Source organism: Anas acuta, chromosome 3, assembly GCF_963932015.1.
Source record: "Anas acuta chromosome 3, bAnaAcu1.1, whole genome shotgun sequence".
Classification (NCBI taxonomy): domain Eukaryota; kingdom Metazoa; phylum Chordata; class Aves; order Anseriformes; family Anatidae; genus Anas; species Anas acuta.
This window is the reverse complement of record NC_088981.1, coordinates 47,896,038-47,913,215: the sequence shown is the minus strand read 5'-3', so window position 1 is coordinate 47,913,215 and position 17,178 is coordinate 47,896,038. Positions and strand designations below refer to the sequence as shown.

At 38.6% G+C, this 17,178-nt stretch overlaps 1 protein-coding gene across 2 annotated transcripts in view; it reads right to left on the bottom strand.

The window, feature by feature from the left end:
• The window catches only part of PRKN (parkin RBR E3 ubiquitin protein ligase), a 759,823-nt gene that overhangs the window by 5,057 nt on the left and 737,588 nt on the right, over positions 1-17,178 (bottom strand). For both annotated transcript variants that reach the window (XM_068676962.1, XM_068676963.1), the window contains exons 10-11: positions 11,010-11,096; positions 264-381 (exon numbers count right to left, since the gene is read on the bottom strand). In XM_068676962.1, the coding sequence (XP_068533063.1) occupies positions 264-381; positions 11,010-11,096 (205 nt within the window). The remainder of the gene's footprint in view (positions 1-263; positions 382-11,009; positions 11,097-17,178) is intronic.

Sequence of the window (17,178 nt, the reverse complement as noted above, 5' to 3'; positions counted from 1 at the left end):
GTGTTTCTCTATGCCTCTTTTTCCCTGTCTATCAAGGGGACAGCTGAGTGCTTTGTGAGGCTGGGTTAGTGGCTCTGGAACTAAGTGATTTAGATTTGGTGATTTCAAGATAATTTAGACAGTGTCAGAAGGAAGATTCAAGTACTATGTGCCCTCCCTCTCTTGGGATAATAGCATGCATATGTACACATGCACATTTATATATTTATACTGTAAAATTCATTTTACAAGACAGGTAAATACCAGGTATCTAATAAATTTACCATTTTTTTCTACTGGAATATGACAGTTGGGGCATGGCTTGGTTGTTTTCTTGATCGTTTCTCTAGATGCCTCTTCCCATCGGGCTTGCCTGGCTGCATGTTCATCAACTACATATCCCTGCAAAGAGAGAGAAAAGCTATTTACCCATGATATGAGATACATCCCCCCAAAGCTCCCTGCCCCGAGGGTCAGGCGAAGCCCCAGCAAGAGGGCGCAGAAGTCAGCAAGCCATGCTGCAAATGCACACCGGCAGGTAAAGCAAAAGGTGAAGCAGGAGTCAGGTGAACCTGGCTGAGATTTTTAGAAAACATAGGTTTGATTTTGCTTCAGGGACTAAATCTCTTCTTGCAAGAGACATGAAACACCAAGGCAATGCAACATGATGAGAAATGGCGTGGTCCCTAAAAGAAAGCTGTTTTTCATAATAAAGAGTATTCCTTTGTTTCTGAGGTCTAGATTTCATTCATATATAATTCTGTGTAAACATATGAGCCTTTATAAGGTACAGAGAAGAAACACAAAGATTTTGAAGGAAAAATAATAATAAAACAAAAACAAAACCAAAAAACTGGTGAATAATGAAAGCACATATCTCCCCAGCCAGAACAACATGGACAGAAAAAGTTATAATGAAGAACACTGTAAAAGGAACTCCTCCATTTGTCCTATTTATGACTGGGCCAAAATTACATAATCTACACAAGTGTCCTACTTGGCAATTTCCTACCTAAAATGATAATACAAGGACAAAAGAGATAGCAGTGCCCTGGGTAATTTCTATTACACAGGACTGGAAACAATGTTCAAAAGCAAACAATGTATTTAGGTTCCAGCCTTGAAGTGCAGCTCTATCTATTCGTAATGTGGTTGTTTTTTGAGTCTCTGGAAGAACAACGAGCCTAAACTAAATTATATCATTTGTAAAAAATTCTGCAGCTTCTTTGTGTTCCTGCCTTACAAGTAACTGTAGACTACTCTGTGGATCGACTTTTATTATTGATTTATACAGATTTTAAAAATACTTATTTCTAACAAGTCAGCAAAAGGAAATTGGCCCAACTTTGAAACACTCAATGTAAGCCTAACTCTGACGGGTTCCTACTCAGCTGCTACTGACTGATAAAACCTGTGACTTGTTGCCATGTCAGTGAATAAAACATAGATTTTTATTTCTTGGCTGAAATTTACTGAGTTAAAATGAAGTAACACAAAGGAACATCTGGAGAATTTTGTCTCTAGCTCATCTGGTGGTTGTTGCAACATGGACCTAAAAAAATCAGCCTGTTTTAATTAGAAAACCTTGAAAATATATTTACGTTCTTATTTCCTTTTTTTTCACAACCTGTATCAGTCACCTCAGGCCTTTAACCCCTTTTTTGACCCTCACTCTTCTCCCATTTGCCAGTATTTCTGATGCGGAGGTGACAAAGGTGAACAAAGTTTCCTCAGCTCTATCTTAGCAATGATTTTTACTTTTAGCTCACTGCTTCTTGATAGCAAATTAGGCCTTGCATGCCACTGGATTATTCAGCAAAAGGATGACCTCTGTCAAATGGTACATTAGGAAGTTCTAGGAAATAGAAAAAGCTACTCAGGCTAATAGCAAAGAACATAATCTAGTATTGATCTTGCAACACCTTGATCTTTAACAAAGGGTGACTTTAATAAGCAATCTGGGCAAACAAAGAGGAGCCTGAAGAAAAGACAGGGAGAGTGGGAATGCCCATGGGGCCTCAGTTTGCCCAGTGACAGAAGGAAGAAGATATTAAATCATGATTGCAATGGCAATTAATTATTTAACATCCATAAAGATGATTCAAGGTGAAAATCACTATAGCACTGGAAAAAACTTTACTAATATTTTCAGAATAATAGCTACACAAGAAGTTTGGATTATTTTTACTTTTTGTATTCAACCCAGAAGAGCTTCACAGTGGCTCTGTTTTTTCCCAAATAGTCCAAATCCAAACGGTGTGATTCAGAACTTAGAAGTGTGCTTTTTCCACATCCTCAGGTCTTTGTTGTGCGTATTAGCAAATGACACCGAGGCAAAATTTCACACACTGAATAGCTAATTTTATTTGTATAAAGATATTTGATCTTAGTTCTAAAAGCAAATACAAACTTCGGAGAGCTTAGAAATAATTCAAATAAACAAGTGTGAACCACACATACACAATTGACTGAGAAAGAACAAATTGATGACAACAGTAGAGTGAATTATTGTGTTAATGTTTTCCTTTGCAAAACTTCTAGCATGAAATAGACACAGCAGCATGATATTTTCAACCCATTAGAGCTGAAACATCCCTCCTATGCTCTGTCTTGCTGAATGCTGAGTTAAAAAACTTCCTGCTGCAGGAAGCAAATGCAGAAATATGGTACAGTGATGGAGTCTCTCTAATTCAGTAAAGAGATCATACCACCCAGATCTATGAGCTGCAAGCATTGCAGTGACTGCAAGCACACACATTTATCTTAATTTTCTCCTCAAACCACAAAGGAAAGTTGTATGGCAATTCTCCATTACCAGTGTCTATTTATATCACCTTCTTTTATTCTAAGCTAGCAAACCTAATCTTGACAACAGCCTAGGTAATAGACCAGGGCTCTCAACCAGAGGCTGCTCGCACTATTCTGTGGCCTTCCAGGTCTTGGATAGGAAGGTAAGTGATGCTCCAGGTACGCATCACATGCTAGTTTGTCTAGAACAGGACACTTTCATACACTTATGATGCTGACCTCACTCAATATACTCTAGTTCCCCACTTATTACAGGGTATTTATCAGAGCATTAGTAAAAAGCTGCTAAATTCCATCCATTCCACTTCATGATGATTTTTCTTGATTCCCAACTGAGTTGCACACAATGACAAGGCATGAATACCCATAAATAAAAGGGAACTCCAGTATGAGCTGTCACAAGCATTTTTTGACATCCCTTCTGCACTATCCTCTTAGTGAGATGGTGGAAGAGTCCACCTTGTTATCTCTGGGTCACACTGAAGGACACAGATTTAATTCTGTCTTTTTCTATGCTGAGTCTGTTGGAAAAACTAACAGGGATAAAGAGACCACAGAGACTTCTGAGAACCATACAGAATTGCAAGAACATGCACATGGAAAGCTCTTTATGCAGTTAATCGGTATCAGGCACTAGAGGAAAATGTGCTACAGAGACAGAAAGCATCCTGAAATAGAAAGAAAGCATCCTTCTTAAAGTAGCATCTCATTCAGGTAATGGTGCACACATCATCTGGTCATACATAAAGTAAACAAAGTATGTAGACACAGCCAGCAACTAAGCAGTGCCATTCAGGGTAAAAACATTGATGGCAAAACTTGTTCAAAAATATTGGAAGCATATGTCACATGCCATCATATTATAGACTGTCTTACGCAAGCACACTTTTTTTATGACCACGCTTATTTTGCATATCTGTGGTAGCATGGGCATCATCTGAAAACTGAAAACCCTTGATTCAGAATGGAATATGAAGCTGTTGATGTTATGTTGTGCTCAGCTTTGGTGAATGCTTGTTTGTTGTTGTTGCTTATTTCCATTCTGATAAGCAAAAAAGTTGGTCATGCATTACTTCAAAAATGTACCCTAATGCAGCTTCCTTAGAAACAGAAATACTTTTCCTTTTGATCAGAAATGCTTGGTTTTCAGTTAATTTTACTTGGCAAAATAAGATTTAAGAAGGAAAAATAGAGATATGTAAAATTATGACTTTATGTATAGAATTTTAAAAAGGCTTAGACGTCTCAAAAGAGAAAACATTGCTCATTTTCCTGCATGAATGTGAGAACAACTGTGGATGCTTGAAAAGGTTCAAAGGAAAAACAAAGAATAATTAATTGTACACAATGTTCAACCTTCCATAACACTTGTATTTACACTGCCCACTAATTATTTTGAGCTAGAGCTCAGAGCAAAAGCAGCCTCATCTTTTGAAACCTGATCTGCAAGGGATGGTGATGGTCCAGCTTAAATTTCTGTTGTTTTCTCAACTTCTGCTGAACTGTTTTATAAACATGGTTGCATGAATTAACCTCCTGTCATATTTACTGGTGTTGTTTTACTAAGTTCTGGGAGAAAAAAATATCAGATGTCTAGAGCTAGAGGTCTAGATAGGCTAGAGGAGCTTTGAAAAAAAAGTCCATCATTTGAGTCATTTAAGAGTCAAAAAACCTCATAAGGAGAGGTGCACATAGCTATGGGACTAGTGCTCTGGTCTACAGAGAGATTCAGGCTAATCAAAATACTAAAAATGGTTATATAGATCAGGAAAAGGAAGGATATCCATCAATGGGAATATGTTTTATGCACAGGAAAAATACAGTGTCAGTACCATGCTGATCCAGCTAAGCTCACATGAAACAGCTTTGTGTGAGCCAATTTGCCTGGTGTGCCTAGGGAATTCTGCTGTAAAACGACCTGGCTTGTGATGACAGCAAGTAGATAAAATCAAAGTCCAATGCTATACACAGGGTACTGTGTCAAATACAAGACTTTTACCAAATAAAATCAGAGAGTTCTGTTTTGGTGACATTGCACATCAAGGTTTTCATTCTGCATGTCGCAGATATTCATATCAGAACACATGAAATTCAGGTAGCCTGTGAATATTGGATTTACACTGTTCTGAAGCAGAAAATCTAATCCCAGAGAGGTCATTCTTGTATAACTGTTTTCCACCAGTGGAAGGAATAACATACTTTCTCCTGTAAGTGGCAACACAGACGCAATGGACTGTCAGCTTAACCTCATCAACAAAAACAGCTTGTCACATCTTTTTATTTTATTGCTGCCCAAAATAGGAAAGATAAAATTCTCTCTATATAGTTTCCATCTATTTCTCATTAGACAGAAAGTTAAGACCTACTCTCAGATTTCCTCTGGTGCATCTTTATTTATAACATAGAGATTAATTTTGCAGGATGTTTCCTGGTTATTTTTCTTGCTCCTTTAATTAGGCATCTGTGGGTTGAAGTGTCCTGTGCCTGACATTGTAAATATGCCACCTACTAAAGCCAAGCCGAGGTTTCTTTTCCCATTGTTTAAGATACTGTCAAAAAAGAGCTACATGTGCCATTTTTGTACAGCCATGTTTTATTTAACTTTTTAAATTTATCTGATGGAAAAACAAAAAATCAATGGTCTAATAATAGATGTTCCAGATTTCATACTGTAACTCAGGACTCATTGAAAGATACTGTGTATGATTAATCTCTTCAATAACCTTTTCTTACACTAAAATGCAGTGAAATAATTCATACTTTTGTAGTCAGCATTTACTGTTTAGCAGTTTGATTAATTTTTCCCCTCTTTCCAGTAGAGAAAGATGCTTACATAGACATGTTGCATGTTTCTCATTTTAACTCCTGGTTGTAGTATATCTTTTCAAATACCACACCTCTTTTTCTCCTACCATTCTAAAAGCAGTACAAAAAGTTTGCTGTAATAGTGAAGAAACAATTTTGTAAGCAATATTTGTAGTATTTTATAGCTTAAACACAAAAACCTGACATCCAGGAGCTGATTTGGGATGTCTAATATCTATGGAGTCCAATATGATACATATATATGCTTTCCCTAATAACATCCATCACTGAAGGTTCAAATAAAACAAAGCTTGCTACTTTCTTCACACAGCAAATCAAGAGACATATGCAAGTCCATAATTTTGTCAGCATTCTCTCTATTACAATTTAACACTTAAGTTGCATAGTCTTTCTGTTCCACACCAGTTTGTAAGAAATACATTGCATCAAATATGATTTTCATGAAATATTAGCTGCATATTTAGTATTACAATATTTCAGCTAAGAATATTTTGTGAGTGCTTTTGTTTGGAAATTCCACTTCAGAATGAAATTCCAAAATGGCTCTTGCTCACAGTCACCAATATGTTCTGCTGCATAATTACAGCAAACTTCCACCTGCATAGAGACCAGGCTTCATAAGTCTATGTGCTTCAGGGTTCTACAGGGAAAATAGTATAAGAGGTTAGACAGATGTTGCTCAGTGGTTGGGAAAGGAAGCCTGTCAAGTCACGGCTGTATATTTTATACCACCTACTGGCAATTTAGAGATATGCATACATGAGGCAATGGCAGGAAAAGAAAGCCTGGAGGCTCGCTTGAAGCCCAAGTGAGCCGCAAGCCTTTCCAGGAACTACAACACAAAAGACAAAAACAGGATGCCAGGTGATGTTACAGGCTTCCCTGGATGTGTGCACAGGCTTCACGCTGTGCCTGTGCAAGCACAGAGCTGCTTTGTGAGAAGTTATCTTAAAGGTCTGCTTCAGATCTGATCACCTGTTTGAGAGCTTACAGCCAAGTTAGGTCTGAACCCCCAGACTGTCATCAGGCATGGGATGATAGCTAAGGCCTTGAAAGCATGTGTACAGGATCATATGGGAGGTCTCAGAGCTATGAACTATGAATTGTGGTCAATTACCCGAATGCAACCTTGAGAGCTGGGTAAATACAGTTTTGGGGATAGCAAAGAGGAAAAAAACAAAACAAAAAACATACCAGATTTAGGTAAACACACTGTAGATAGTAAATTTGGATGCAATGACAACTTGCAGACCAGTGAAAAAGAAGTGTGGTAACTAACATATAAAAATAACCCCAAGCAGAGTCTATAGTGAGGTGGAAAAAAATATCAATAAAAACATCATTTTCCTCCTGGTAAAGGACTCATTATTTTATCCACTGCAAGCAGTGTCCTCTAGCTTCCCATCTTTATAAAGTTCAAACCCTTTCAAGCAGCCTTAAGGACCGTATATAGCTCCTGCTTTGTTCCTCTTGTGCTCCATTGCTGTGGTTGCACTTTTCCTGCCAACAAACTCCATTTCCCTTTCCCTGTCATCCTCCCTTCACAGACCCAGGAGCTCTGCTCCCTCCTCTCGACCTACGGGTTCTTCTTCTTGCCTTGCGACACCAGGCCCAGCACAGGCCCATTTCACCACCACCCTTTCTGATTGATTCCTCCTTGTTGTCCCATATCACTTCACAACCTTATTTCCTTTCTTCCCTCTTCCTTCTCCTATTTCTGGAGCTTCTACTATGCCTCTGAAAAGTCACAGTCAAACAACACCGTCTGTACCCTGTCTGCCTCCCATCAGTTCTTGGCTGTTATGGAGACTTGAATGCCTCTGTTTCAGGCTCTACCTCTCTTTCTGAGGGATCACCTTTTCTAAGACTTCCCAAATTGTTATCTAGTTCTGAGGCCACCAGCACGCCTCCAGCTCACCCCCAGCCCCCAGACTCCACATCAGCCCAGGGCCACCAGCCCCAGCATGGCCACAGCAGGGCTGAGCTCCAGCTCCCTATGGTCCTGCCCCACGATGCCCATGTCCCAACCTGGCCTTGGCCCATCCCTGTCCTGTTCCTGTCCCCAGGGAGGTGCCCAGTGTCAGTGCCCCCAGTGCCCTGCTCCTGGTGGGGCAGGGGGATGGGACAGGTTGCCAAAAGAGGTCTGTCAGAGGTCTTGCAGAGATCTGGCATAGGGATCATGAGAGCCTTCTTTGAGTGGCACTGCAGGTCTCCTTGTTCTCTGTGTTGTCAACATCTGGCTACCCAGCTCCTCCACAATATCCCTTTTTGGCTTTGCTTCCAGCTCTTTCCCATTCCTCACGACCCACTGCATTTGTCTTCATTATGCTGACTTAGGTCTAAACCTTTCCTCTTACACTGGAAATGTCAGGGTCGTGCAGGTGTTTGTAGAAATGCTAAGGTAATGAGAGGTTCCCTTCAGTATTGTAGCCACCAGAGGCAAAAATAAAACCTTCATTTTTCTGATAGAAGATATTTTCCTGAGACTACACATCCTGTGCCAATTCTGGAGAGGAACGGTTTGGTGGCTGCATGTCTGGTTGGCCCTGAAATCTGAGTAGAAGCAGTTGTGACAACAAGATCTGTTTCTAAAATAAATGGTATGGAAAGGATCCTGACTACGGGGAAGGACACGAGTCAAACTGGAGGAGCTTAAGCCATAAAAGGCAACCCTGGAAATGTATTATTCCTACCTAGAAAAAGACAGTCAAAGGTAAAACAATCTTCACTGCTGGAACAAATAATACAATTATAGCAAATTAACTCTGACACATAGGGTTCTGAATCTAACAGGAAGAGTGCCAAAAAGAAAAAAAGGCAGAAAGCACAGATAGCTAAGTGTTTAAATTAGTTTCAGTAAAGCAGATGAAATAGTCCCACATGCATTTCTTTCTATATACACCCCACAAATGTTTTGTATGCATTGTACACGAGTGATGTATGCAAGGCAGCTTTTACTGATGTAATTCAGAAAAACAAACCAAACCAAACCAAAAACCCAGCGTGTCAGCAACACTTACGGTAGCATTGTTTTAGCTAGCTAGGTACTTGTTCTACTGTTTACAGAAAGCAAGAGAAATCATTCCTTCAGTGGCACATCACCACCTTGTGGAGGATTTTAATCAGTGCATTTGGCTTTCTAAGAATAAGAAGGCTGATCAAAGTCAATTAACTTCAACGCAAGTTGGAGTCTAAATGAATTTTGCGTAGTCTGTGATCTTGCCTGTACTGGGGAATTGATTTGCATAGCTACAAGAGATATTCAGGTATCATTTAACTATTCTGGAACAGCTCTTTGAGAGCACAGGAACATTTTTCAGGTACAGATAAAACGTGTGCATTACATTGGAAAAACAGTATTTAACTTCCCTAACTTAAGAGATCTAATTGAATGCAGTTCATTTGCTGAGACACTGGACTAGATGAATGTAGCACTCACATTGTCATCAGGAGGCAGTAAGGCAATATGCAAATGTTTAAAATAAACCACTTCTTCCTGTAGTCTTCTAACTTTTCCTGGCACACCTTTATCTTTTGCTCTAAAGCATGTGGATTATACAAGCGTGAACTTTCAGTGACCCAAAATTCTTAAAATCCTTTGTAAGGTGCCATGGTGACTGCTCAAGGCTTTCAGTACTCTAGGCAAAACTGACATAAATAGCTTAGTGGACATAGGGCTCACTGCTCATGTTGGGAGGTATTCAATTTCTAGCTGTGCTTAATTCAGGTAAGACACTCAGCTTTGGTCTTCTACTTTACCAGGCTACTGGATACTTTAACTTAAGTATCTCTCAATGTCTCTTTTGAAGCTGTTTTGTTTTTACATAAGTATGAATGGAAGCTGGAACACTTTTTTTAAAGGTTGCTTCAAACAATAAAGATTATTCCTCATAGAAGATATTTAAGCTGCAAATCTCTTCCTTGCAGAGTAACATAAATGCTAGAAGCATATATATGTCTTCAAAAAAGGGGTTGCACAAATTCATGGAGTAAAACTTTGCTGATAGCTGCTATATGCAAAAATCCACACCCGAATCACAAGTCTATTAATAGAGAGTGGAAAATATTCAGGGAATGGGACATCATTATGCTCTTGAACTCTTCTCCAGGCATTGATAACTGAAATCTCTCAGAGACGGGGTACTAGACAGTTTTTGGGTCTTGTACAGTATACATCTTCCAGGGCACTGGAGGTAGATGCCCTGCCTGCCACGATACCAGCTGTTTAATACTGGCTCAATGAGCATTGATTCTCTTTTATAAAGTAGAAGAGCTTCACTAAGAAAGGTTAAAAAGAAAAATCTCTACAGAGGTTGCCTGGTGCAACAGTGGAATGTTTCCCTGCCCATGGCAGGGATTTTGGAATCAGATGATCTTTAAGATCCCTTCCAACCCAACCCATTCTGTGATCCTATGATTCTACGGTAATACAAGACAAAGACTCTTAGTATGTCCCCAGCTCCATCCCAATCTCTACATTTGATGAGTAAGAGGCCCCAGAAGCCATGCTCAGACAGAGCCTGTCTGCAGACACTGACAGGAGCTGGGTATGCCTTGTTGGGAGCTGGCCATAAACCTTGTCAGCACCTGCCTACAATCCTGCAGCTGCCATGTTGGACTGCCTGGGTCTCAGGGTTAGCATTTCCTCTTAGCATTAAACATGCCAGACATCTGCATTTTCTTACAGTTTTTTACTCCCTAGGAGAGCACCCAGGCCATCAAGGTGTGAGGTACTTAGGGTGAATCACTCCTGTTCTTTGCTCTCGCTCTCCCTCTCTCTCATTCTCTTCTGTGAGAGGCTGTGATTCACTTATCATGGAGAGCAGGGAAACTCCAATCTCAAACAAAGAGAAATGTTGGGAGAGAAAAACTATTTCCTGTCCAGGGCTATAGCTACAATAGCTGCAAAATTATGGAGCAGCTTAGAATGATTATCACCTAACAGCTTCTAGTCTACACAATCCATTTTTTTTATTTCTCTAAACTACAACATAAATTACCAACAGCATTTTCTGCACATGATGCATAAAATCCATTACTTAGTCCAAACCCACATGATTTCCTGACTGGTGCATTGAGTACAAGCTGCAAGACAGGAAAACTACAGAAAGCCTTTCAAAGGTGTTCATGTTGAATAGAGACAACCCAAAAAGCCCATTGGGAAGGCTTTTTCTTTGGCACCTGATGGTAGAGCTCAGTGTGTTCCTGGCAGAATTCAGTTACTCTATTAATCAGAGCATCTGAAATCCACCAAAAAGCCAACTCCAATGGCTAGAGAATTCAGTATGAACATAATTGCTTTTGCTTGGGATTATAATTAGGACCCATCCGACAAATGTCGTTCTAGTTGGACCAAGGATAATGATCAGGATGTAATGAGTTGTGGGGATGCTTACCTTCTGGGCCATGGCTCCCTGTGTGCTGAGGAGAGAGCTACATTCCCCTTCATGGTATTCTTCTTTACATTCACGGCAGAACACAAACTGGAAAACAAACCAAAGCACACAAGTGATAAAAACACATTAGGGACATAGACAGCAGAGTACAACTGTGAAGAGTCATATAGCAGATGATCTCTTGCCCTTCTCATCCCATTAAATTCCCATAATCCTCCTAATTGTGCATCTTATTATGCAATCTGATCATTAACACAACAATTCTGCAGTTATTATTATACATTTCTTTGGTGAAGTAAAATAAATGCCATTATTAAAAATGAGATTTTGCTACATGGTCGATTTAAGGACATAAAGTCATTCTAGATACTTCTGCGTGTGTTTGTGCTGCAGTGAAATCTATTTATACAAAAAGGGCGCTGCCTGAAACAAGTAGTTCTGCTCTATAGTGTTTACCAATGTAAGCAGTCCATTCATAGTTCTGAATCTAATGCATTCTCTATGGAAAGCTGTTACTGAATTTACTGGGACATGATCACTTTATATAGGTTATATGAAATGACATTTTCTAGGAAATTATACCCTTGCCATGGACTTTTGTAGAATGGTTTAAAAAAAATCCGTAGTAAGAATACAATGACAGGTTACTTCACATGGGTTTTAAAGGACTCCCTCTAGACCCTTATTACATTTCTTGCAATTGTTCTGGTTTCATCCTCCTTAAATTACATTGTTCTTTACATAAGAGCTCATTCAAAAGTAATGTAATGTCTTTAGCAGACGAGTAAAACAATTGTCCCTGCCTCATCCTGAGCTGCCACTGCTCCCTAAACTGGTTCGTATGTATCAAGTTCAATGCCTTTTTTAAACTCTAAAATGAAGATATCTGTCTTGACATCTGTCAAAATCTTTGACTCATCAATGCTGCATTAAATTCTGTGTCCTTGCAGGTAAGAGGAAAAGTCAATAATGTAAAATGGGTCTCTCTTAATACTTTTTTAAAGCCATGTCATGATGCCAGCCCAGACTCTCAGCAGTAAGCTGTTCTGACTGGCATTATAAGCAAGACTGATAAAACAGCCTTGATTTTTGATGCAGAGCTGCATTCACCAGTAACGAATAAAGGATATCAGGACATGACACTGGAACATTTGTCTGCCACAAATTCCATCTTTTGCATTTTCATTTTGAACTCCTTCAAGCCTTATTGTCACTTTTCTAAGAACCACTGAAAATCGTATTTCATTGTCATGCTAAAGAAACTGTGCTTTTGTGAAAAGAAACATTGTGCGAGTCTAAAAGGGTTGACTCTGTTATTCAGAAAGTCAGGGAAATTTGGAGTGGGGAAATGGAGTGGGTGTTCCAGCTTCTAGAGATAACGAACCGAATCACTTGTTTGCTTTCTTGTCACTTCTCTAACTATTTTGTCAATGATTTTAAATCTTTTATTTTACTTCATCTGACATTGATCTGTTAATTCATTTGTGTTTCTTAGCAAACAGCTTAACAATGAAGGCACTTCTGCAAGGTATGTTATATGAAAGGTTGCATTATTGTAATTACAACAATTTGCACTGCATCCCAAAGTTTCATCTATGTTAAACATTGCCCAGACATATAGAGATGTGTGTACTCTCTGTCTGGATACCTAATATCTCAAAACTTATCACTTATCAATGACGGTTATAGCCAGGTTTAACCATATTTCTTACTGTGTGTTCTATTCTCTTTTACTTTCCTAACTTTATTTCCTTATGAACATATCTGGCTGAAAACGTTTGTCTGAAAGGGTTTTGTATACACTCACTATACCACTGCCTTACCACAGAATGCCTCAGTTTCCTCTCCTCACTCCAGTCTTTCACTTTTGCAATTACAATTTTAAACATTTCATAAATATTGAAAAGGAGGATATGCTGAAGAAAGAAAGAAAGGGGGAAAAAAACAACAAAACCAAACCAAACCAACCAACCACACAACAACAACAACAACAACAAAAAACAGGACATATTTTGTAAAGACATTCCAGCTGTCTAACAGTGTAGTTTAGGTTGCATTGACATTTATGATAACAATAAAATTAATAAACTCATGTTATATTACTTAAAGGTGTGAAATGCATTTTCTCACTATAGAGGTCACTCTCTGTACTTGCCTTTAAAATTGCCACTTAAAAAAGTGCTCAGGAGTAAGATCAAAGTGTTGTTTACCAGTGTTTTCCCCACAGGCTTTCTGTACTGGAAGTGTGTATGACAGTGTAAACTGGGCCTTCCATTATCAATTTTATATCTTGAAAGTAAGTCTGTGAGTGACCCTGTCATACACTTGTGATGGAACAAAGCCTGATTTTTTTGGTGAGCCAGGATACTCACTTCACCTCTTATTAGATAATGGATGAGTTGTAAAATCAGTTCTGTGGCAAAAGACCACCCTGGAGGCTGATCGGTTTGTCAGAATAAATAGGCATCTCCCCACAGAAATGCATTAAGCACTCCCATTTTATGGCAAAGCATGCATCATAAAGAAAACGTAGGTCATTTACAACAAAGCAGTTTGCGATAGCTCCATTCATTTTTTACATCCAGACATGAAAAATATAATAAAGTTTCAGTAATGAAATACAGCAATTGCAAAAGTGCTGTCATTTAACTTCTATTTTGTAGCTTCATTAATATTAATACAGTTATTTTGCCTTTGGAAATATAAGGATTTAAGTTTTTCAGTCAGGATTTAATGCTTCTGCATAAATTTAATATTAGTATGTGTTTAAAAAATACTATAAATAGTGTAATTAATAACAACAGTCACACTTTCTTTCCCTTTATTTGCCGAAAGGTTGGCAGATTACAGTGATAACATAAATTGTTCAAGAATAGTGAATGTAGAACTTACTGTTGTTACCCTTGAAAGATTCTTCAGCTAGAAAGCAACTAGCACAAAGAATAAATCCCAAAGGTCTGAAACCTACCCTCTAGGTTTACGCATTAAAATGAGGATTAGCAGGGAAATCCCCAAAGCACTTGAGGGATTTGGGCACTGGAATAAATATATAACCTGTAAGTATGCTACTACGGGCTTTTGAATATCTGTAAAAATGTATAAGATAGGCCTAAGCAGAAATTCTGAATACAAGTGATCTCAAAACAGAATGTATAAAAAGTCTCAACAGGGATCCAAATCCTGTTTTAAAAATCCTCCTATCTTTATCATCACTCAAACAGAAGGTAAAATCCGTCCAAACTCTGGCCTGTTCAATGGAATTTGTACCCCACGGCTGATATGTGCAGCGCCAAGAGTGATGCTGAAAGAAACCTGCGATGATGAAACCATTATTCCTGACCAGACCATTCATAAAGTTTCAAGTTTGGAAGAGGAAACAGAATATAGCTCTAATTTTTAAGGAAAGGAAAATGAGTTTGTCATTTATATACTGAATTGGTTTTTGGAAGAAGGATTTTGCCATTTCTTTTTTCTCAACATTTGTAAGATTTGCATTTTGGGGGATTAAGCACCACACCTCTCATTCTCTTGCCTACTCCACGTATCTCTTCTTTCGTCTCTAACACTGATCATCTCTCCCTGTAATTCTTTTAATTTCAAATTAACTCTCTTCCAACGTCAATACAATACTCCCATTCATGAATTCCCACATGAAGCCTCAAGTTTTGGCTCCATACTGTTACTTTTAAGTTACTCTTCTACTCAGATATTGCTTGTCTTTTTCACTCTCACCTCCACTTGTGTCTACACAGCAAAATGAAGGCAAGGTTGCAATGAGGTAGTTATAGCTGAGGTTTAAGTTGCGGCACCATGGGTACACTACTAGGGACTTCGTAAGCTGACAGCTCAAGTGTGGGCACAGATTTCTTACCAGATTTCTGCAGTCTATGTTGAAATCCAGGCTGCCATGTTTTCCCTCCTACAGTTAGCACTATTAGCTAGACTGAAAACTGTGTGTGACATATGGTTTGTCCAAGTGTTGTCCAAAACAGACACTGAAGTCCACATTAAAGACATCAAGTGAAGAAAGACCCACTCATGCCTCTGGCACTGTATCTTAATGGCCCTCCAAATCATTGTTAAAAATTGTAACTAACATCTACTTTGACTCTCCCTGGATTCAGCTTCCAGACACTACTTTCTGCTTCACAATTATCTGCTAAAATATCTTTCAGTATCTCCTATTTTCTTTCTGCAAAAGTACCTATATACTATCATGATACCCCTGAATCTTCTTTAACCTAAGCAGAGACACTAAGTTTCTCACTGGATAAGCCATTCTGTTACTCCCTCTGTCCAGCCCCAAATCATATTCATAGCACTTTTCTAGGGACTTGCTTTTGACATTAATTATATTTGACTAATCTTTGTGTCATTGCTGTGCTGTATCAGCAGAGTCTTTTTATTTACTTCTGGATCACTGTCAAGTATTGAATTGTGACAGGTATGCTATCAGTCCCTGCTGAATGCTGCTAGCAATACCCTGCTGATCATGCAGTCTTTACAGAAAGACTGCTTTCTGTGGTCTGTCAGTTCGTAATCCACACAACGACCAACCAGGGAGGCATGCATACTATACCATCCGACAGTGATGAGACAATGCTGCTGCACATGTCCGAAACATTGCAATTGGAACCCAGTCCCCTAAAACTCTTTATGGATGTGTTATGGTGGTGATTTCCTTATCAGAATATTCTGTAGATTGAAGTCATACAATATATGAAATTGATTTTTTTTGCAATTACTCTTTCTTATCAAACTTAGAATTTCGTCAAAGAATGAAATCAGTTCCTTCTGATACAACCTATTGTCACTGAGAATATATTGACTAGCAATATTATAAAAATTGTTTTGTCTTCTCTGTTCCTTTGTCTTTTTTCCTTGATCTTCCCTCATTCATTCAGTACTGTCTGTCTGGGTCAGTCGCTACAGATGGGAGTCACGAAAATTAAATCTATTGAATGAAGGCAGGATCAACACTTCCATCACTGCTGTAGCTTTCTGTCAGTAGCATAAAACTAGAATGCAAGAGAGGCCAAGGTCCCTCAAAACCATGACTGTATGAACAAACAAAAATTACACATCTCTCACCTTTCATTTAAAATGCAGGGATTACAACTTTTATCTTGCTTTTTCAGGAAAATGTATTTTAAGAAATCAACCTTCAACATCTCTACATACTGCTTCCTCTAAAACCAAGTCATCCCACCCTCCCTAAGCAAAACAGAAGTGTACCACATTACTATCATAATTCACGCTGAAGGAGAAATAAACCATAGATTACAAGCATTAATTTTATTATTAAATGAGCTGCTAAAAAAGAAATATGAAGACCTATTGTAATGGGAGGAGTCTACAGCATATTGTTAAGAGAATACAAAGCAAGTAAAGTATAATCTAAGATATATATGATTAATTTGTGATTAATTGTTTAATTTGTATATAGCGAATATATATATATTAATCAGACTAGCAGGATTTTTTTTTTTAATTGGATTTTTTAAAAAAACATTGAGAATGATTTATTGGATAGTAACACTGGAAAGGCAAAAAAATCCATTTTTTCACCAGACAACATGATCACCTGGTCAAAAAAACCCTTGAAAATGTAAAAGTTTATAATGCACCAAGGTTCAATTCTAGATGAGCTTTTGCAGTCAAACTATAGGCTGCTGACTGGGGCAAGGATTTATTAGTGAAAATATGAGCATGCCTTAAGGGAAACCAAAGCTATCAACGAGTCATGTATAGAATGATGCAGCCAATAATACCCAATGTAATCTCTCTTTATAGTGTAGAAAAATACAGTATTAGATTGCACTTTACAAAGTATAAATTGTAATCTCATAGTGAGTAATACATACCTACAGAAGAGGTATTATTGGTGAAAAAATATGCCCTTGTTCCCAAGAAAACTAAGGGTATCCTGGGCTGTACTAAGCAAAATATTGCCAAAAGGTTGAGGGAGGGTGATCTCTCCCCCTCTACTCAGTGCTGCTAAGGCCACACCTGGAATACTCTGTCCAGTTCTGGACTCTCCAATCAATACAAGAGACATGGGTATACTGGAGAGAGCCCAGTGAACGACTGTGAAGGTGATGGAGCACTTCTCCTGTGAGGTACGGCTGAGCGAGCTAGGGCTGTTCAACCTAGAGAAAGGGAAGGCTTG